Source organism: Numida meleagris, chromosome 3 (genome assembly GCF_002078875.1).
Source record: "Numida meleagris isolate 19003 breed g44 Domestic line chromosome 3, NumMel1.0, whole genome shotgun sequence".
NCBI lineage: Eukaryota > Metazoa > Chordata > Aves > Galliformes > Numididae > Numida > Numida meleagris.
In genome coordinates this window covers 86,598,481-86,620,486 of record NC_034411.1, presented here as the reverse complement: position 1 = coordinate 86,620,486, position 22,006 = coordinate 86,598,481, and the positions used below count along the sequence as shown (strand labels likewise).

Genomic DNA, 22,006 nt, shown 5'->3' with positions numbered 1-22,006 from the left:
TCAGACCAGAAACCTGATATGTAAAACACTGCCAAGGTTTGTACGGCCTTGGCACATAGAGAGGTTTGTATTTTTTCTCCATTATTCAATCTCTTGTAGACAGCATTTGTTTTCTTACATGAAATCCAGAGGCATTTGGTGGCTTAACCCTAGAGGAGGACTTTATTTATTTATTTATTATTAATGTATGCTCTTCATTGAGAGAGATGTCGAAAACATCACTGTGTCTGTATTAATCAACTTATTTATTTTTCTATGGCTAAATCTGATGGTCATGGCAGTCCTCTTTTCAACAGCTGGTCTTTAGATAAAAGTGATGTTATTAAGAAGCTGATTATTTTTTTATTTTCAGGAACACTTTCGATTTCAGAATTTACCTACAAATAGAAAAGATAATTATGTGCTGTTCTGCAGAATGTTTCATACTATAATGCAGTCTGCTAATCTTTTAAAAAATGCCAATTTGTACTTTAGTGTTCTCTTTATATTGTATTGCACACAATACTCGGCACTGTCATTTTTACAAAAGGTGTTTGATAAATCTTTCTTATCTGTGTCAAAACTAAATTGAAATTCAGTATTTAAAGGTGGTTCACCTGAACCAATAGTCTGCCAGAAATGTGTTAATAAGATCTTTAAAAGAACATTCCAATCGCTTTTGAAATGAAATTCATATTAATAAGATTTTGAAATAAAAGGGAAAAAAAGGCTACTGACACAATTAGAAACATGAGACACTAAGTATATATTTCACCATGTAAGATGGTGAGAGAGAGAAAAAATATAAGACAATAAAATACACTGGTGTAATAACAGTGGTATAAGATTAACTTCTTTTACACATGAACACAATAACAGCTAAGTAGCTTTTTTATTTTTACAATCTAGTATGTATGAACTAGTACTCCTACCTTGGTAATTTAGATGTTAATACCTGGCTATAATTTTTTTCCTTCTTTCTTTCCTTCTTCTTCTTTTTTTTTTTTTTTCTTTTTCTTTTTGTCCAAATGACATGCCTTTTTCATGCTCAGTAAGGAAATTTTCTCCTGTGGTGATACTACAGCTTGTCAGAAATTCACACTAACCAAACATCTTTATGAGATTTCAGTATAATTACGAATAACTTGAAAACTATTTAAGAGGACAGCAAAGTGGGAAAAACTCTGGAAATCATAATAATCTAAATATATTAATCATGAAAACTATACTACTTATTTTTTTCAGACACAAAAGTTGAGGTAACAGAGTTCCCACACGAGTAACTATCTGAGCAACAATGGCAGAATACAAATCCCTGACATCTGAGATTTTCTTCTATCCAACCTTGTACAAAGCTGCTGAAGCCATTGGACCATATCTAGACTTTATTTTATACCTAAATGTTATGAAGTTTGGCCTTGCTTTTAAACTCAAGGTCCTCTAAAGTCTTTGGAAATTAAGAAGATGAAAGCCTTATGCTCTTATCATCCTTAAGGATAGGCATAAACATTCAGATTGGATATTGCAAGCCTAGATATCATAGCGTTGATCAAATTAAGTCTGCATTTAAATATTTAATTATGCCCTGCAGTGATGTCATATAACCACTGCTAGCACAATGAAATAGCTTGAGATAATTCCTACTGAAATCTGATGTCATGTAGCTAGCTCTAGGAGAAGACTGTGCTGTAACCACTCTCAGAGTGGAGACATTACTGGGAATACATGGAGCCAAGTGAAATTTCCCCTACTTTCGTGCTTGAGCTCCCTCAAACTTCAGAGACGTGTCCTCTAATTCTTCTTGCAGAATTCAGTGTCCTCAGGTGAAGCCCACACTGGGGACTGTGTAGGCACAGAAAGAATAAGCATACAAACAGTTAAAAGTTGGAGAAATTGTCCTGATTTAAAAGTATGACCTCTCTGGGCTGATAATAGAATAAATAGGACAGTAATAAAATCCTACATCAAATCCATACAAATATCTACAAGCAGCTCCAACTAATGTCTACAGGACTGCAAACACCAAAGGCATCTAAATCTTGTAGAAGTAGAAAAGTTTCGTAAAGTAGAAAAGACTAAACAATACAAAAGTTTCTTAAAGTAGAAAAGAATAAACAATACAAAAGTATCCCTTTATGTAAAGACTCAGCATTTTTGTTTTTATACCTTGAGATGCCAAAAGCTGACAGGATAATTTCTAACATTCCGAATCCCTCAGATACACTCCTATCAGTCCAGAAGCACATTCATCTTCTTAACGATACTCAACTGTGGGCTACCCAAGATAAAATGAATGACTTTTCTATATTTAAAATTAAAATGAGAGCATATATCACAAATTGCTCACAGAAATAAAGGAGCAAACCATCACAAACATACCATGATACATGGAAGAAGTCCCATTTTTTCATGCCACAAAATAGTTGAGCCTTAAAACGATGCTTCCTTCAAGTCTATAAGCCCTTTTGTTCATCATACAGAAAATGAAATAAAGAAATCAAACTCACGATTGGTATAAATGTCAGTTTTGTTGCAGCTCCTATCTAAACACCCTATCTCTTAGATTTTCTTTTGTTACCAGGTATTTCTTCCGATATTTACATACAATATTCCTGACATACTTTCAGTGCAGTATATGTATTCTATTTCAAAGACACAAAAGATTTCTTTCTTTAATGACATTTCTTGATATAATACAACAAGAATTTGCACCAATAGCTTAGCAAAATTTATTTAGGCATGCTGCATGGAAAAGTATAACATATGTTTCAATGCTAGCTAATTTTTTATGGAGGGTCATTTGATCTTGTATTTCTTGGTAAAAGGTAATAACTTATGCATAATATGAAGGAATTCTCTTCTCAAGCATATTATCTTTTCCAGTTACCTAGGAATATTATCTGCCCGTTTCTCTTCTCATCAGTTTCTAAAAAAATGAATACTATTTCTAGAGCCAGGAAATAATGCTAGATAAGTTAATAATTTGGTGCCCTATGGCAACTCCAGACTTTAGTGCTGTGCTACATACCTCAAATAGTGTAATACAAAATATGAAAATTTGACCTTATTGCTATATAACTCAAGAAGATTTTCTAGTTAAGCCATTCAGATGATCAGTTTGGAAACAAAAGTCCATACAACAAATAACCTGGTGTACAATCTATCACATTGTATAATCTGTCACACATCTTTCTCATTGAAGCCCAAGTGAATAAAAGCTACTAACTTTACACAGAATGGCTTATTGATTCATTTTTTAACCAATATATGTAAAATTATTTTATTTGTTTATGATTCTAGACTATCCTATTCATAAATAAATTTCCAAGTAACATTTGAGATATATTTCTGCATATGTATTAGACCAAAATTCCAGATAACCCTGATGATGAACACTTCACTATACTTGAAGTAATGGATATGAGCTCCCACTTACATGTGAACAGTTTAAATCTATTTGTGAATAGATTTCTGAATCTTACTTATATTCTAGAACTTCTTAATATTGGTGTACTTCAATGTAATGAATGTAAAGATTTTCATTTAATCATGAATGTATCCCAATATGCATCAATAAATAATAATAGATAGTCTATATCTGGTAGTCTAAGCAGGAAAGTCATAAATGATAAATCGTGGAGAAAGAAAATTGGCAGTTGCTCTATGTGAGTCTCAATTAAAAAAAACACAGAATTTATACATTTGTTATCTAAATTATTGCAATTTGATGTGGAAGATGGAATAGTAATATGTCACAGAAATGCTTTATAAGTAAGACTCCAGTGATATTTTTACGAGTGTTATTCTGATGAATATGCATGTCCACCACCATCAAAAACATCAGTAGTCACTGCATATTTGAACAGCATATGGGTGGGTTTTGGGATACCACAAATTCCTCAGAATATCTAATGCCATAACATATATATATATAAAGTAATTTTGTAGGAAGCATTTAGCTGATAGAAGTTTCTACACCCAGTATGATAAGAAATTTGTAAAAGATAGATCTGTGTGTTAAAGGGTAATTTTAATTTCACTTCTACATGCTGAAGTTTATATTACCTGTTATTTTCTTCAACATCTCAGAGAGCTGCTTTGCTGTTCTTGGGTGTTCATAGGCATAACGTACTCTGAATGCGTATTCTATCTCCTTCATTAACAATGGGGTGCACTATCTATGGGGTGCCTGAATCAACTGTGATCTGCAAAAATCTTCCATAAGCTATTTTCCCTGTATCTCAGAGAACAATCTAAGTAACAAAGAACAGCTAGTCTGGATTTGGGGGCAGTTGTTTTCTTATTCTTTTTAAAGAAAAATAATTTATTTTCAAACTGTTCAGGGCTAAATATTTAGTACATCAATTTAAATAAATGTAAAATATTTTTTTGGACTTACTTATGGACCTATGAATGAAATCTCATAACAGTTAGAGATTCTATATCAGTATTAACCTGAAGTTGAAGGGAGTTATGTGCGTGGTTAATTGTGTTTTTAATTAAGAAAAGAAGGCTTACTGACAATTCCTTATATCTCCTTACTCTCTAAACTGATCTCTGGAAAAGGATTAACAACATAATACAAAGAAAACATCATTTTACTTTCCCTGTCATGTCAAATGAAAAGCATCTGCAAACAGACTTCTTTAACGTAACAGCAGATGAAATGGGACATGGTGCTGGACAAAAGAAAAAAATGCAGAGTTTTTTGCTTGTTTGTTTTCCTACTTCAATAATGATTCTTAAAGGAATTCTTCAAAGTTTATAGATATCCCCCAAATCATTAACCTGCCTGCACAACAAAGAACACTCATCAAGCAGCCATTTACTTTCTCAGCAAGGGTCTGGGAGCACAGGAAGGAGAGAATTGCCAGTAAGGCTTACATTCAGCAAAGCACTGATACTAAGCTAAAAAAATACATGTTCTTCAGTCTTCCAAACATGATTTATGAGGTCAGGGTCTGGTATTAAGAGTCAGGGTTACTTCTAAAGGTGTTACTTCTTAGATAGTGTGAAAAGCGAAAGACGATGATCTGAGTAATGCCTTGTGTGAACATTTTAACCACAAGCCACTACACATCCCACGTTCTACCAAATTTTTCTACCAGTGAATTATTATTTTTTTGTTGTTCAGATGGTAGAGTTATTCTGATATAAACCAATGGAATAACTAACTTACTAAAAAGTTAAAATGTCGTACCAGTACATAGATTTTGGCAAAGAAACCAAAAGGTGTGAGCAGATCTCCCACAGATCTTAGGAACTGGATGTATTCTGCAGGGATAACATTCCACTCCTCATCTGTACTTGGACAATTTTGAATTTAGTGCAATAACATGAAGTCTTTGTAAAGAGATTTGTCAATATCAGTGAATTGTTACACTGTAGGCACCTCTAAAGTATTATGATTCTCTACTGTAGGAAAACTACTAAGACTCTAGGAAAGAAAGTCACTCTTCAAGAGCCGGTGAATTATGGGAAATAAATTTAAAATGTGGATTCTTCCTGACTCAAAATGCCTGGTCCTTACTGGATTCAATCCATCTTCCATAAAAATAACAGAAATAAGAAAAATAAGAAAAAGAAAACCCTCAATAATACAGTATGCAATCTCAATATCATACTTTTTATTTTCATTGCTAATGACTGTTCACAGCTGCACATGTACCTTAGTTTAACTATATTTGACAAAACAAGAAATGTATCTCAGGTTCCTCTGCTTTTCAAAAGGATTTGTTGTCAGAGAATATGTAAAACTGATATTTTTATTTTTTAGGAATTATAAAAGAGTTTGTTGCTTTTTCTTTAGTAATATATGGTTGCCAGTTTAAGTCTTCAGATTTCCTTGAACTCTTATTGAGAAGCCAGAAATTATTGCAGATTGCATAAAAAATGTGGCACAATGAAATTAGAGCTAAAAAGTTATGTTGATGCTGGGTATATAAACAAAGAAGGAATGCTCAATAGTACAACACGAATCAATCAGAAAAATAGTCTAGAGACTAACCAATGTCTCTGAATAAGAGAACATTAATCCTTGATGGAGACGTTACAAATAAAATAATATCTAGCTTAGTTATCTAAATTCCACACATCATATTCTCCTATTATGTTTATCATGGAACCGAATTTCAGAGGACTCCAAAGTGCCGTTGCTCCGAGTCTGATTTTTTTTTCATTATTCTATTTAATTGTGTGCGCTGTAATTTAATCTAGTGTAATGCTGCCTCTATTGTGGCAAAGCAAAATTCCTTGTAATAGTAACCCATTAAAACATATTAAAAGTATTTATCATGATCCTCAAGAGTATGGATAACATTATGCACAGAAAACTGGGATTTAACGTAATTGCTGCCAATAATTCAAAGTAGTTCTTTTTACATTTACATAAAATACATAAAACAGTAAGAACAATAATCATAAAAAAAAAAAAATCTTCAGCAAGATCAAACCTGGTCCTTATGAACCCTCATGCAGATAAATAAAATACTTTGGAATACAAATCCCTGCTCTGAAAAAGTATGGACAGGGAAAAAACATCAGTGTGAGTAGATCTACAGACCCCTAAACTGCTGTAAGTCATTGAGTTAATTTACTTACAGCTTTCTTCTTACTGTTTTTATTTATTTATTTCTCTCTGACTTTCAGTGACTAGCCATTCACATTTGAAAATTCTGCCACTTGTGGGAGAAGAGCAGGTCTTCATTGGCTGAATGGTTCTACAACCAATTTTTTGGGGTGAGCTGAGGCACTAGAGTACCTGTGCATGCAGCAGCAATAACTGAACTGCACCAGCAAGCAGAAGGGTTTTCCCGCCCATAAATTCTGAATAACTTTTGAAATCAAGAAGAGTTTGGCACAGATCTGGATGCCAAACCTGTCTTTTAGGTGTCAGACTGGCACCATTACAGACAGGGATCACTGCTGAGTTACTGGGCAGCTTGTTTCAAATGCATGATACATGTTTACGCAGCATGTGTTTACAGTTTTTACGCCGTACTCAGAAAAACTTGTCATTCTACAAACAACAAAAGAAATGTATACTGTTTCCTGGTCAAAAAATTGCTAAATTTTTACAAGATGGCAAAACAGAAAGCATGTAATCTTTTGTTGCCGCATATTATTTTCATTAGAGACTGTCTTAACATTCCCACATTCCTCTCTTGCCGGGTGTTTGTCTCTTTTTTTGCGGTCCTCCATCACTATTAATTCAGAAGAGAAGGAATAAATCTGAAGCAGTCATAACGCTTTACTCCTTGGTAGTATTCTAATTCATAAGTGTCATGGTTTTATGATTTTTGTTATTGGTATTCCACACCATAACATCATGCAGTGCACTGGGAGCTGAAGAGTTAATGCTCCAGTTCCATGGACTGTTGATAGAAGAGAAGAAGAACTGCATCCCCCAGAGGACTTTGCATTGTTCTGTTACCATTTTCCATTCAGAGGGAAAGACAAAACTGTTCACATATCACGAGACGCGCTCTCTTTTCCCTTTCTGCTCGCCTCAGCAGTGTCTCGCCTTTAGCATTAGAGTAAGGTCTTCGGTTTTTGGACACTCTCATTTTATTTGATTTATTAGCTTCAATTCCAATTATATTGTATTATACTGTGTTATCTTACTTTCCGATATCTTTTTAGTAAATTAGCTTTCCTCCTCAGATCGTTGCTGCTGTTTTGTTTTAGGCCCATCTCACTACCCTCTTTCCCCATTTCCCATTCCCTTTTCCTGGGATGTGGGTTCGTGGGTCCCCCCACCCCATTATTAGCAACGGAACTGGGTTGAACCAGCCATTCTTGACAATAAGAAAGAGAAAGTGTCCCACCATTTTGAAAACAGCAATATAAGTGTTACAAAAATCCCGTCAGAGTCTTAATTGTAAGTCTGTTTTAACATCAGGTGTGAGGAAGGAGATGAAGTTTTGATACCACTACTGTGCTGCACTAGTAGCAGAACTTGGATATTTCAGCATCTCTTCGAAGTCTGATGTAACTCTGTATGAGAACAATGTACTTTACTTAACTCTCAGCATCACAGTCTGCAGTTTTTTAACAAGGTTAAATTGCCTATTTTGAAAACATCATCACATGGAAGTATCATAGCATTTCATGAATCAAGTTAGCAGGAAGTATTTAAATTGATATAGCTGGTTGAATCTCTATAGCCATTTAACATTTTACTCTTCAGACTCTTCAGTTTCAGAATTAAAGGATTTTAAGTTTGCATTTGAATTTCTTTCTCTCACTCAGCAAAATACTAAGAATGGTTTATTCCTCATCGGCAAAACTGCCACTGGCTTCAATAGTAGAGGACAAGCACCTCTGAGACACTGAGAGTATTAGTGGAAATACTACTGATTTTATTTAAGAGACAAAAGAAATAAATACAACATTTTTCAATTTAAATTACAAAAATTTTGAGTACCCACCGAGTGTCTCAATTTCCTGATTTTTTAATCTACCTTTGTGTATAACCAACATACGCACTTTATTTTTTCGTCAGTAACCAACACATATGAAGGCTAGGATTATATAGTAATCTCTATTTTTCTGCCATTTATCCAATTTAAAATTAAAATTTGCATTTTAATTTTCATTGAATGCAGAAGCATGTCTATCCTATATTTATACATCATTTCCTAAAAGAAACTGACCACTTCAGCAAGTTCAGAAGCTCAGTTCAGTTTCCTCTAATAAGTACAAAAACTTTCACAAATTATTTTGTATTTACAGCTTTTTTCAAGAAATCAGAGACAAATTATAGATTGAATGAGTTCGTTTCCAAAATTTAGTGCCTAAAATTTGTTGTCCACAATTTGTCTCTCGGAGACAAAAAGGCTAAGATGTTTTGAATTTATTCATTGTAGGATTCCTCTGTCCCGTGGAATGTTCACTGTGTTATGATGCCAGTTTAGCAACCTTCGGAGATCTGTTTGTTACTATTGACTCGAGGAAGGTCTGGCTGAGAGATGCTGAAGAGTAAAAGATAGAACTTCTATCACTCAGCAAAACTGCTATTTCTCAGAGGACTGTTGTCCTGATCCTGCATTAGTGACAACAAGCCTCACTACTGAGCTTTCTGGTAGATAAAGAACTAAAAAGGCTGGGAAACAGAGAAGATGATTCTGTATTCCTAGTTGTTGTTGCGCTTTGGGTAAAGTGGGGTTTTCTGGATAAAAAGAGAATAAACAACCTTCTGGGAACAAGTTGATTTGCACAGCCCTGGGGAGCTGGTGGAAGATGAAAGGATGTATGGGGATGATGAGACACCTAAGATGAACAATGAAAAATGAGCAACCAAACATTTTTCATGAAAGTCTCTTCCATGCAAGTTTGAGTGAACTGGTTCTGTAAATATGTGCAAGTTTCAGTAGAGAAATAGTTACAAGCAAAAATCAGGACTGCTGAGAAGGTGTCATATGAAAGCTTCCCAAGGACCAGTAAGCTTTGATGACTGCTGGTGGACCTGTCAGAACAGTCTGAGAATACCAAGAGGCTGGTGAGCATCAGTGCACACTGGCATCTGCAAGGTGTAACTCTGCCTGTATCCAAGACAGCTGCTACATACAGATGAAGGTTATGGGATTCTATATGCATCTTATAAACTAAAGGAGTGTCTGAGAGACTTTCTGAACACCTATCATTGATTTGCTAGTATGACCTTTCACTTTCTGAATAGATAACCAGATTTGGCCTCCCAAATGTTGCTTTAACCAAGAAATTGTGAGCAAGTGTGGAAATCAAATGTGAGACCAAATAAGTGAATGCACTGTTAGACTAGCTGTCTACTATTAGTAAAATCAGGTTAAATAATAAAAGATGTTTTAAAGAAAATTTTGTGTATCAGGGAGTTGGAGAGATTTTAGAAAGGAAAAAAATGTGCTGCAGCAGAAGCAGTGTGCTGCTGTTACTCCTGCTCATACCTTGAATGCATGCCAAAGGCCTAATCCTGCTTTTGGTCATAAACTCACTTGTGAGGTGTAATGACTATAAGCTCCAAGGTATCATGGTTGTAGAGATAACTATCCAAAGTCAATAATACTTTTACACATGGCAAAGGAAAATCTAACAGAAAAAGATTAATTGGGTGAGCACCAATCAGTGATTTAAAACGAGCTATTGATGCTTTTGGATGTGAGCCATTTTTCTAAATCCAATGTCGTGCATTGTTCTGTATTTCCCTTGGAGATTTTATAGCTAAAGATGTTATAAGAACAGTTCAATGAAACAGAAAGATCTTACCTAATAACAAACATTTCAGGGATTTTACATAAAGTCCAGATCAGAACTCCCAGCAGGTTGGAAGTAAACCTGCAGTTTCTGTTTTAAGGAACCAAAGCAAATATTTTTAAAGAAATACTCTTTTTTTTTTTTTTTTATCTCTAACTATATGAGCTGGAATCTCATGATTGGCTGAACATGGGGCTGATCTAGCTTATAGCCATAAACTAGAGTGAGCAACTATATTGTTATGAGTGGAATGCCACCAGCATAAAACCTAGTGTAAAAGATGAGGTGATTTTTTCTTTTTTAAAATTTCTAGTGTCCTTCAAAATTATTCTTGCTCAAAATGGGGCCACATTCATTTGAAATGAAATATGACATAAGTAACTATACTGCAAAAAAGTAAATGATTATTACAGACGCTATGCTCAGGGTAGACATAATCTAATGAAAAAATAGCTTGTAGTTCAGACCACAAAGTTACTGGGCACTATGTAACATTACATATGTGAACTAAACCCTGTGAGATATTTAAACCCATATTTAAAGACTGCAGGACTGCAAGCAGGACACTGCATTGAACAGACCAGGATCCACTGCAATTCTCCTTTATCTTCAAGATCTTTTTTAACGTTCTCACATAATATGGCTGTTAAAAACCCCAATAAGGATGATACATTTCTCATTGAACCAAAGCAGGTTCTCTGGGTGTTCAGTTCTCAGTTCTTTGCAGTTGCCAACAAAGTCTTAACATCTGTATTTTTAAAAAAGAAAAGCTCATGCAAGAATTCCTCTCTAAAAGGACTGGCTGCTGTCCAGTGGCAGCAGAGTTTTACTGGAACACATTTAATTCATAGATCGAAGAGAGGAAGATAGTTCTAGTGCACTTCAGCCTTCTGTGATTAAACTTTCTTGCTTTAGTATCTATTTTAAATAACATTGAAATTTGAAGAAGGAAGCAGTTAAAAGTTCATTCAGTAGTTGGCAATCACTGAGTCGTGCAAAAACAGTTGATAGGGTTTTTCAAAGCTGCAAGTTTGTTCTCTAATTCTCTGTGATTTATAGTAAAGAAACAGGAATCAAGTAAAAAGGGCTAAGTTGCACAAGTGATTTCTGAGCTGTAAGTGGCTGCTGCTGGGCACTGGGGATGCAGGCATGGACAGAAACTCACATCTAGCTTGTGGATCATGCTCCAAGCAGCAGTAAGGCTTTAAACGTAGGTGGCAGGTTTGAAGAAATAGTGCAAGCCCTATGACTATGCTTTCTCCTGAGAAAAAAACCAATAGTTCTTACTTGTATCTGTTTTCAGGTACCTCGCTCAAGAATCTGAAGTGTTCAAGAAGATACATTTTTTCCTGCTTCTTTAAAGAAATTCTATGCTCTTTCTGTTACAGCATATTTTAAAAAGCCATTCCATCTCACTGCATGCATTTTTATTTTTTTTTACAGCATAGTGGAAAGCGTTCACTGTATGGCTGAAAAGGAGCAAATGTGCGTCAAAGTATGAAAGAAATCAATTCATTCCACTTGTAATGAGATTTCTCTTCAGTTCAGTTTGCTTGTTTACCTTTACTATTGTGTCCAATGCTATTTGAAAAAAAGAGAAAAAGAAAGGGAAAAGAATCAAAAGCCAAGCAATTCGATATGACTATGTTTAATCTCATCACTACCTGTTCTGAAGAATGTATTTGCATATTTACAATACAGTATTAGTACAGGAATGACAAACTTTAATGGTATCATGTCAGTCACCAAGATGATGAGAGCTGATCCCATCCAAAGAACTCACTGGAAACTGACTATGCTCTTACAATGGGCACAACTCCCAGTGACCACAGCTATACTCACCATGTTGAACAATAACTTCTCTGTGATTTAGAAATAAATGGAGTTATTCCGCTAATAAATATTTCAAAGTTTAGCCGCAGTCAACATTAAAAGTACAAATCAAAAGGAAGAAGCAGCTAAAATCCAGCATCATCTTTTATTGTGCCTAGAGGTAATGTGGCATCTCCTGACGTTTTTCCTGCCAGAACTCTGTAGGATCTTTCCCCTTGGGTTGTGTCCGTTGTAGAAAAATAAACTTCTGCTGAGCCAGTGGCATTAGCTTAAGCACAGAGATTTAGAGACTCACATTAGCCACAACAATCTAGAAGAATCATTGCAGTTTTCATTATATCTGCAGCAATATTCTGCAAAACTGCTACAGTTATTTTTGGGCATCTCTTCAAAAATTTCTAATGCAACCTTCTGAGAGGTGTATATAAGCTTGGTGGAGTTGCTGATATTATTCATGTTAACTAAGCTGCATTGCCTTTTCAAATTAACTTGTCCTGTTCATGCACTGTAGGCACAGTGGCTCTGCAAAGAACTCAAATAACTCTTATCAACAGCGTAAGGCTCGGCAAAGAAACAGACCCAGTTCTTTAACCTCTGAAATGCATGCACAGATTTCTTTTTTAAGAATAAGGAAATTCAGAAAATGAAATAAACTTCCTTTTAATAGAAGGAGGTCTCCAAAATTAGAAAGTGCACCTCCACTTGCCCAAAATTACAGAATATGCCCAGAGTGCTTCACTGTGGAGACAAACATTTGCCTGCCATCATTTTGGCAGCGTAAGACACAAATAGGGGTATCACTTCTTTCTGAGCACTAAGCAAGGATTTCAGGTATAAATTTATTTAATCTTTTCCATCAAGAATATCACTGACATTCAGCTTCTGTTGCTCTGATGCAGCTGAGCAGCCAGCTGACCAGAGGGGGAAAGCGTGCATACCGGCAGTCTGCTTGGGAACTGGTACAACTTGTGTAGAAAGCCTTACAGATGTTCTAGTTTACAGAGAGAAATTACACAGATTTTTTGTGAAAATTCCTTCAGAAGGAAGACTCAACAGTCCATACATGTTAACTGATTTCTAGTATGGTATAAAATTACCACAACAAGCCTCCATACTCTGGTATTATGTATTTAAATCAGTAAAAAAAAAGATGCGTAAATGAGGCTAGTGGGCTTGTTTTATGGCAAGAAACCTGTTTTAAGCAGAGCAAGTTGCATTTTCCTTAGTGACGTTGCAGTTTAGGACACTATTTATGCTCACAGTTAAATGTATTTTCTTTAAGTTTTACCGGGTTCTCAACCTAAAATCTCCTCTCTGAAATACTAATTGCAATTATTATCCATCCCATGGACATTCTCAGTGTTTTTTCCTTGGAACCAGCAACAGTGATGTATACAGATCAGATAATTCCTATCTCTCACTGTAATTGCACTGAGGTCAATTTTTTTTTGAGTCAGTGATGTGTAAACTGGATTAAGATAACAGTTGATTATGTGGCCTTCTCTATCGAATTTGCTTTCATCACTGCCATATTTAACACTATTTTACAATAGGAGTTCACTTTTTATACTTTTCTCATATGAGGAAGTTTTTCACTCAGAGGGTGGTGACACACTGGAACAGGTTGCCAAGGAGGTTGTGGATGCCCCATCCCTCGAGGGATTCAAGGCCAGGCTGGATTGTGGCTCTGGGCAGCCTGGTCTAGTGGTTGGTGACCCTGCACTCAGCAGGGGAGGGTTGAAACTAGATGATCATTATGGTCCTTTTCAACCCAGGCCATTCTATGATTCTATGACGTTTCTATGAATGACATTCAATGAAGTTCACACTTAACTTCATACTGCTCTTTAGGCCTAAATACTGTATGAAGAGAAAAAAAAAAACAACTGAATTTTGTTTCTGATACCATATTCATGAGTGAATATAATAACTGGCATGATGGCGTTGTTTGTTACAATAAGATGAAATTCAAACAGCATGATAAGAAGAGTGACCAATCTCAAAATCAGAGAACTTCATCTATTTACGTGCTTAAACCTCTTTATCTGGTACCAAGCTCTTCACACTTCCCTGTCTGGGCAATTGCCTCTTTTGGCAATAATGATCTAAGTGGGTGGCTGAGAATGGAGCTGGCAGACGCAGTACAGATGCAAATTACTGTACTTAGCAGCACTCACATTCATTTGTCCAGGCAGTCATTTTCTATAATTCCAGAAGTAAGCCAGAAGTCATAAAATATTGAACTTGTCACTAACTAAAAATAAAATCTGTAGTGTAATCACCATTTATTATCATAAAATATAGTGTTAAATAGATAATTGAAGTGTCAGTATGCCCAATGTCATAAAGAAATCACTGAAAAAATGAAATACACTCTGTGTGCCTAATTTGTCTTTTTTGTGTTTTATTTTTAATATTGCCATTGGAGATCATAACGCAAGTGGGACCGCTGATACGCATTACCAAGGCCAAATAATAACAATCATAAAAATGGTAAAATCCTTTCCTTTACTGTGGCATGTTATTTCTTTCATTATTTAGGCTACTGAGATGAATGACAAACGTGACAGAAAGGAAAACTGAATAATGCACAGCATTACTAAAGGCTATCTACAGTTCAGTGGAATAAGCAGTCATTATTTCTGTGTTGACTGTAATGTTGCTGTTCTATAGCATGTAAAGTAAGAGTCACAATACAATGTGTACTTGCATATGTATTAAACTGCTTGATTTTACAAATAATTACTTAAGGTGTGATAGCCAGGCCATGATTCCAAACACTGATTTTTTTCTTTTATCTACAGTGCATTTTTAAACATATTTAAGTAAAACTTTCACTTCATAATCTTTTTTTTAAGCTATGCCCTGAATATTCAACCTTTTAGAAAAGTAGCATCTCTAAATAAACAGTAAGAACAAGCCTAAAGAAACAGAAGAGAAGATCTATTTGTGTACGTTGACATTACAGCAAAAATCTTAACAAGTTAAACTTTCTCAGGAGACATAAGCTTTTCTCAGAACAAATTAACTTTAATACTGTTCCTCTTTTAGTGAATTATTTAAATAACAGTGGCAGTATAGCTGTGGTGGTCTATGATTATATGGAAAGGAAGCAATTAAAGTAACTTGAAAAACAACAAACAAGCCTTTGGAGTCAGAATCTAGCTTAATTCTATTGAGTCATTAGTAAGCAGACAGCTAAGGCACAAATGTATCAACACTAATTGCAATCAGAATCCAGACACAGTACCTTAGCTTTATCCCTCATGGAGCCTTTTCCCAGGATAGACATTTTTGCACCTGTTTCTTCTTGTAACCTCTTCAAGGAGTTTCCTCTTGGTCCAAGCAATTTCCCAACAAAATTGAACTAGAAAGTAAATAAGAAAACAATTTTAAACCAAGGAGCACTTTAAAAAAAAAACAAAAAAAAAACTTCATAAATCTTCATAAATGAGTTGTTTAAAGAGAAAAATTTAGTCTTATTTTTTAAAAAATACTACTACTTAGATCTAGGTCTAATTCATACAAGTGTGGAGAATGAAGTTATTTTCTCATCTAGCTTGGAAAGGAACTATAAGCATTCATGGTTTATTTGAAACCTAGGAGGTTCATCTTTAGGAGAAAAATGGTCAGTGGCCGCTTAGGTTTAGCTAAGTACTAAACTAGACCTTTGCTTATTAGATGACATAAGTGAAACCAAGAGAATGAATACGTTCTTTCCTGAGATAGTCTCTTTTATTGGCAGAATAATATATTTTGCAAACCTAGAGCTTTTGATAGGTTCCTAAGAATTGATGATTTACATATTGATTTTAAAATAAGTGTTATTTCATGTATCGGTTTCAAATATCTGTTTTGTGTGTAACTGAACAAATCACGCAAACAGATCACTCCAGATATCCAGGCTGCTTTCTGAGAGGACTTTGCAGAGCACTGGAATTTGTCTGATATGCTGCAAATACTCTTAAACAGTGTGCAGTTCCCATGACACATACACTGTTTTTTTTTCTGCAAGAAGAAGATGTCTACTTGAAAATTCTTTAGCAGAACAGTAATTAAATAAGGCATTAATGTTATGTCACCATAAAGTACCAAAGGAGGGGAGTTATGAGGTATTCTGCAATCAACAGTTTCTTCAATTTAGTATGTTTTATGCTTTCCAAAATCTTTTTGAATATGACATGTCTTTGGAAGTTGACTGAGAACCACCAGCATTTGCTCAGGACGTTTCTAAATTGTGTTCAAGTATGAAGAGACAATACTCTGGCCTGTCTTTCAGTAAAGATTAAGCTCATCTGAGAGTAAAGGTATACAACTGTATCTGCATTTCCATGACAATAAGAATATCAATCAAGGACACACTGCTGTCAAAAATACAGAGGAAACTCTAGGAAGATCACAAATTATAGAACCATAGAGTCATCTAAGATGGAAAAGACCTTCAAGATCACTAAGTCCAATCATCATCCTGACCTACAGAGACCCATCACTAAACCATATCCCTCAGTGATATGTCCACACATCTCTTAGATATCTCCAGGGATGAGGACTGCGGCATGTCCCTGGGCAGTCCATTCCAATGCTTGACCACACTCTCCATGAAGATGTTCTACCTCATGTCCAATCTAAACCTCCCCGGCACACAGTGTGAGGCTGTTTCCTTGCATCCTATCATTTGTCACCTAAGAAAAGAAACTGACACTCTCCTTGTTGCAATTGTTGTAACTGCCTTCAAATATTGGTTAAACCATCAAAGAAAAAAAATGCGTAATCATAGGAAAAAATACACACATAAGTCAAAATCTACTTCCACCTAAATTAACATCACCAATTTCAGTAAGATAAAATGCCTAAGGGGAAATAGCAAGTGGTACAGCTGCAGAAAAAAGAAAAGAACAAGCTTTGAAGCTCAAAATAACATTTTTCAGGCTTGTGTGCTTGCAATTTGTTCCAACTCTCTCTATTGATTTAATAAAAGTTAGCAACTCTTCCAAGAAAACCCATCCTTTTAAATCATCATGGTATCAGTAATACTAAGTCTGTACTAAAACTGTAGCCATGTATCTTCCAGGGTCAACTTTGCCTGGAAGAAGTTGCTCTCTTCAGATGGATTATTAAATTTCATATGGAAATAAGCCTAAGGATGAGAAAGGAATGGCAAAGATTGAATTTCAACTTTAATTTGAAACTATATACTAACCCTAGGACTTAATCTATAAAAGTGGGATTTCAAAAATGAAATCTCATGCATGTGAAGGCTCATTAGAGAAGGTCGAGCAAACAGCAGAGCTTTCTCTTCTCTACAGGGAACACATGTGCAGAAAGGCTGTTAAAAGATGAAATCTTTTGTGCCACTTACACTTCACTAATCGGAGCAGAATTCAAGAGAATTTATGCTGCATCCCTTTAGTGTCTCTAAATAGTAGGAAAAATATGCCTTTCAAAAGCTGAATGTGCCATACGGCTGCCTATGTTTGGGGTACAAGAGAGCCAGCCAAAGCTCAACAACATTTGCTCTCTGAATAGAATAAAACTATTAAAATAGAGTCTATGAAGATTTATGCTGAACATTTATACTTAAGTACTTTATAAACTGCCTAATAATTACCTTGAAATATTGGTGCAAAGGAGCAGTATGGCCAGCATAAACTATGTACAAAGTGTATTTTAATCACTTCAACGGAAATAAGTAGCTGGGGATTTTAATTCTATTGATTATGTAGCAGACAGACATTCACACTTCTTCCACCTTCTACTCTAAAAACATACATCAGAAAGCGTTAAGTTACTTGCAACTGAAAAAAAATGAATTGCTGCTATTTTGGTTTTGTCTAAAGTTGCAGAAAAGCTAGTGAACAGTATCACAAATTCTACCACTGTCCTCAGTCTTCCCAGCATCAGTATGTGCTAGGGACACCAGCTATCCTTAGCATTTATCTATAATCATAAGTCTGAAAACCTCTTCCAGTAAGACATCAACACTCCTTGTTTGCTTCATGTTAAGTCCCAGAGAAGTGAATCCCTAAAACTAACAGGGTGTTGTCAAACTGGAGCTCAGCACAGGCAGTCTGTCTCCCAGTGTCAGCATTTATTATGCTGATATATCATGCATGGCATTTATGAAATGCAAGACATTAATTATAACCTGTGCTGTAAAAAAAAGTGTACAATTAGTTCTTAAAATATATCCCATAGCATACATACAATACTGTGACAGTCTTAAGTGTACTATAATATCTCAAGATCACATATATTCTCATTGTCAAACTAATCCTCTTCAATTTGGACATGGGTTGTTTTTGATGTGACTTAGCACATCAGCAGAATTTTCACAGAATTGAAAATAAACATGCAGACAAGCATTTATATAAAGTTGTGGTTCAACTCTACATGTGGTTTAACTCACATCTACTACTTCTCTGAACTTAGAAGCTTCTCTCTTTCCTAAACGTTGCGACTTTCATAGACATTTTTTCATCTTTCTTATAGGGGCAACTGGTAATGGCACTGGTTGGTTCTCTGATTGACCTGTGGGGCTTACCACAGGGATTGAGTGACCACAGGATTGGTTGTGAAGGTCGTGGCACAAGCAGGGCCCACCAGAAGGGTTAGAATAATGGCAGTCTGCCAAAAAAGCCAGAGCAACTGCAGGACTCATCACAGGGGTTGGAACAGTTGCAGGCTCTGTCACAGAATCTGGAGCAACCACAGGGCTTGTTGCAGGAGTTGGAGCAACCACAGGGCTTGTTGCAGGAGTTGGAGCAATCACAGGGCTTGCTGTAGGACTTGGAGCAATCACAGGGCCTCTAACAGGAGCTGGAGTGACTGTAGTGTTCACTGCAGGGGCTGGCAGAGAAATCACAGTGCTCATCACAGGAGTTGGAGTAACAACAGGATCTGTCACAGAAGTTGGACTAGCCACAGGGCTTGTTGCCCTCAGGCTCCATGCTAGGTGCCAAAATGACTGTTGTGGTTTAACCCGGCAGGTGGCTGAGCACCACACAATCCTTCACTCACTCCTCCCCTTCCCAGTGGGATGGGTGAGAGAATCAAGAAAAACCCACAAAGTAGAACTTGTGTGTTGAGATAAACTATTTACGAAGATAGGGAAAAGGATAATAGTTATAACTGTATCCATCTATCTATCTATAGATATGAATGTATATAACAAGCGATGCTCAAGCAATTCCTCACCACACCCTGGCTCCTGCCCAGCTAGCTCTTGAGCAGCAGAAGAGAGAGAGATGAACTCCCACCCCTTCAAAAATCCTTCCTCATTTTGTCATGTGGTGTGGAATATCCCTTTGGCCAGTTTAAGTCAGCTGTTCTCATCCTGTTCGCTCTCAGCTCCTTGGGCCCTTTGCTGTGAATGACCCTGGCTCTGTACAACACTGCTTGGCTACAACTAGAAACACTGGTGTATTATCAACATTTTTTTTCTCCTAGAACCAAAACATATAATCATACCAGACACTCTGAAGAAAACAATTCCATCCCAGTTGAAACTAAGACAAATGTTTATATAATATCTATTTTATATGGTGGTGTGAATTCAAGGAGAAGTTTCTTCAGTATAAGGCATATTAAAGCAAATTGTCCACGACATGAACACAGTGGGAGTTTGAACTTTCAACCAGGCATCCAAAGTAAATAGACACAGCTCCATTACTGCATTCGTGTTGTATAAAAATGGTGAAAAGAAAGGGAATTTGTACTGTAAAAATCCTGTAGCTATTATTAGCATACTTGTATCCTCATTGTTTTATTGAACTAGGAATGAGCTGCACATGTAATACAGTGAGCTAATAATGATAAAATACTAATGCCTTCATATAGAAACAAGAAAATAAGTAACAACAACAAAAAAAAAGGTTTAAAGGCCCAGATTTATGACAGATTCAGTAAAAACCCATAGTGCTTTTTTTCTTTTTTTTTTTTCTTCCTGCATAAATAAGGGAATCTGACCAAACATATGTATATATATATTATCTTAGGAGACTAGCTGACAGACTGAGAATATCCAAGTAAGTTGCCCCTGCCTTGCTCTGGCAGGGGGTCCTGCCCTTGGCTCCTTGCACTGGAGCAGTCTCAATGACCTGGAAGCCACAAATGGGGCACAAGGAGTTAAGCAGATAGCAGTTGTGACTTTCGTGACTACCTCATTTTTTAATGTGCAAAAAATAGCAATCAAACACTGAATACTTTGGTTGTATACACAGGACTCTGTCAATATGGGATAAGCTTGCTTTTGAATAACCTAACCAATAATTAATGCACAGTTTGCTTGTGAGAACCATGTTTAGAGCACTTCTTGTACATGTCAAGGAATACTGTGAACATCCCCGAAGGTGGGCCATAGGCTTTGAGGTCTGGTGGAGTCTTTCAAAAGCCAAAAGCATGAGGCACTGCAGGCTGAGAAGAGTCACTCATGCTGGAGTCACCATCCTCACAAGGAAAAAAAGTCACACCACCATACAAAAGCATATGAAGTGCTCCCTATAAATCCTATCCTGTCTAAAACTGTACCTACCTTCTCCCTACCTCTCTTCTGCAGATGGTGACAAGAAAGCTGGTAATCAAATTGAGTGAACCATAATATAATTTGCTGTTCTCTTATGTTACTATGTAAAGCTCTAACCAGCAGTTCTTTCAAAATTAAAAATTAAAATTAAGTATTAGGAAAGATTCTGAGCACCCCAGGACTGCATAGATATAACAAGTCTAATGTTACATTTACAGCATTACTATTTGAGCCTTAAATTTAATACAAGTGAAAGAAAATGGATGTTCACATTTAGAAGAACAACTATTTCCATGTTTGATGTAGCCCAAATACATACCTAATAGAACACTATTTTATAAACACCATTTAGATTGGGCTTTACAAGCAGAAATAAGGAATATGCATGTCATTCAGAAAAAGCGTACGTGAGAGACTGTTTTTGTTCTATACACAAAGAAGTGCACAGAAAAGTAGCAAAGCCTAGATAAATAAAGAATTAGACAGAAAAATGCTTCCAACTGTAAGACAAAGCAACACAAAGCCCTGAACTGAGAGACTGCATTCATTTTTTTTTAATCCTAGAAACAGTGAAATAGAAATAGCAATGACTTAGGCAACACAAAATAGGCTCATTTTTAGTACGCTCAATTCACCATTTGTTATCGTGGGGGGACAAAAAGTCTTTCCATATTCAGAATTACTTATTCTGACAAAAATATTTATCTATTCAGGAAATAAATAAATAAATAAATAGTTTATATCTAAATTCAGAGCTATGCTAAAGAAAAAGGGGAGGAGATAAAGGTATTATTAATTCCCGAGTCAAGGTTTACTGATTAAGACCTGCTTATAAACTAGGTTTATTCTTGTCCTATTCTAGGACTTTTGCTATTTCAGGCATTTTAGAATAGCATTTATTTAAGAGTACCTCACCTTTTGATATGCAGAGGGGACTTCCCTCCACATAAAGGCAGCACTGGAAGATTATGAAGGTAAATTTTATTTCCCTCAACACTTTATAAGTACATAAAGCTCAGCAGACTGTGCAGTGGATGAGTTTCTCTCGTTCAGTCTGTAGTTGCTTACCTCAATATCCATTCAAAATCTAGTATTTTGGCTTTTCCAAAATGCAGCTAGTGCTCCCAGTGAGGATGCAATATTATTTTTTATTCAAGCTCCGTAGTGTTTGCTGTCTCTGGAGGAGAGCTTACAAGAAACCTGTTTGGTAGGGTCAAATTGCAGGACTCTATTTTAGCCAGGCATGTTAGGAGACAGCAAACAGCAGCAGCAGAAGAAAATGAGCATACTCCTTGAGAGAGGCCCTGGAGACCTACTCTGAAGGAGATGTGCTAATGCGTTCTAAGACTACTACACTACTTCAGTACAGAGGTCCCAGAGCCAAAGGAGAAGGTGCCCTCTCCTCTGTAGTGCTCTGCGTCTGATCTGTTTGTGTTGGCTTTG

The 22,006-nt window shown here is 36.0% G+C and overlaps 1 protein-coding gene across 6 annotated transcripts in view; it reads right to left on the bottom strand.

Moving 5' to 3' along the window:
* KHDRBS2 (KH RNA binding domain containing, signal transduction associated 2) overlaps nucleotides 1-22,006 on the bottom strand; it is a 333,052-nt gene that overhangs the window by 200,623 nt on the left and 110,423 nt on the right. For all 6 annotated transcript variants that reach the window (XR_002437290.1, XM_021392691.1, XM_021392692.1 and 3 more), the window contains exon 3: nucleotides 15,293-15,409. Coding sequence is in view for 5 of the 6 variants with exons in the window: in XM_021392691.1 (XP_021248366.1) it covers nucleotides 15,293-15,409 (117 nt within the window). In the remaining variant the exon portion in view is untranslated. The remainder of the gene's footprint in view (nucleotides 1-15,292; nucleotides 15,410-22,006) is intronic.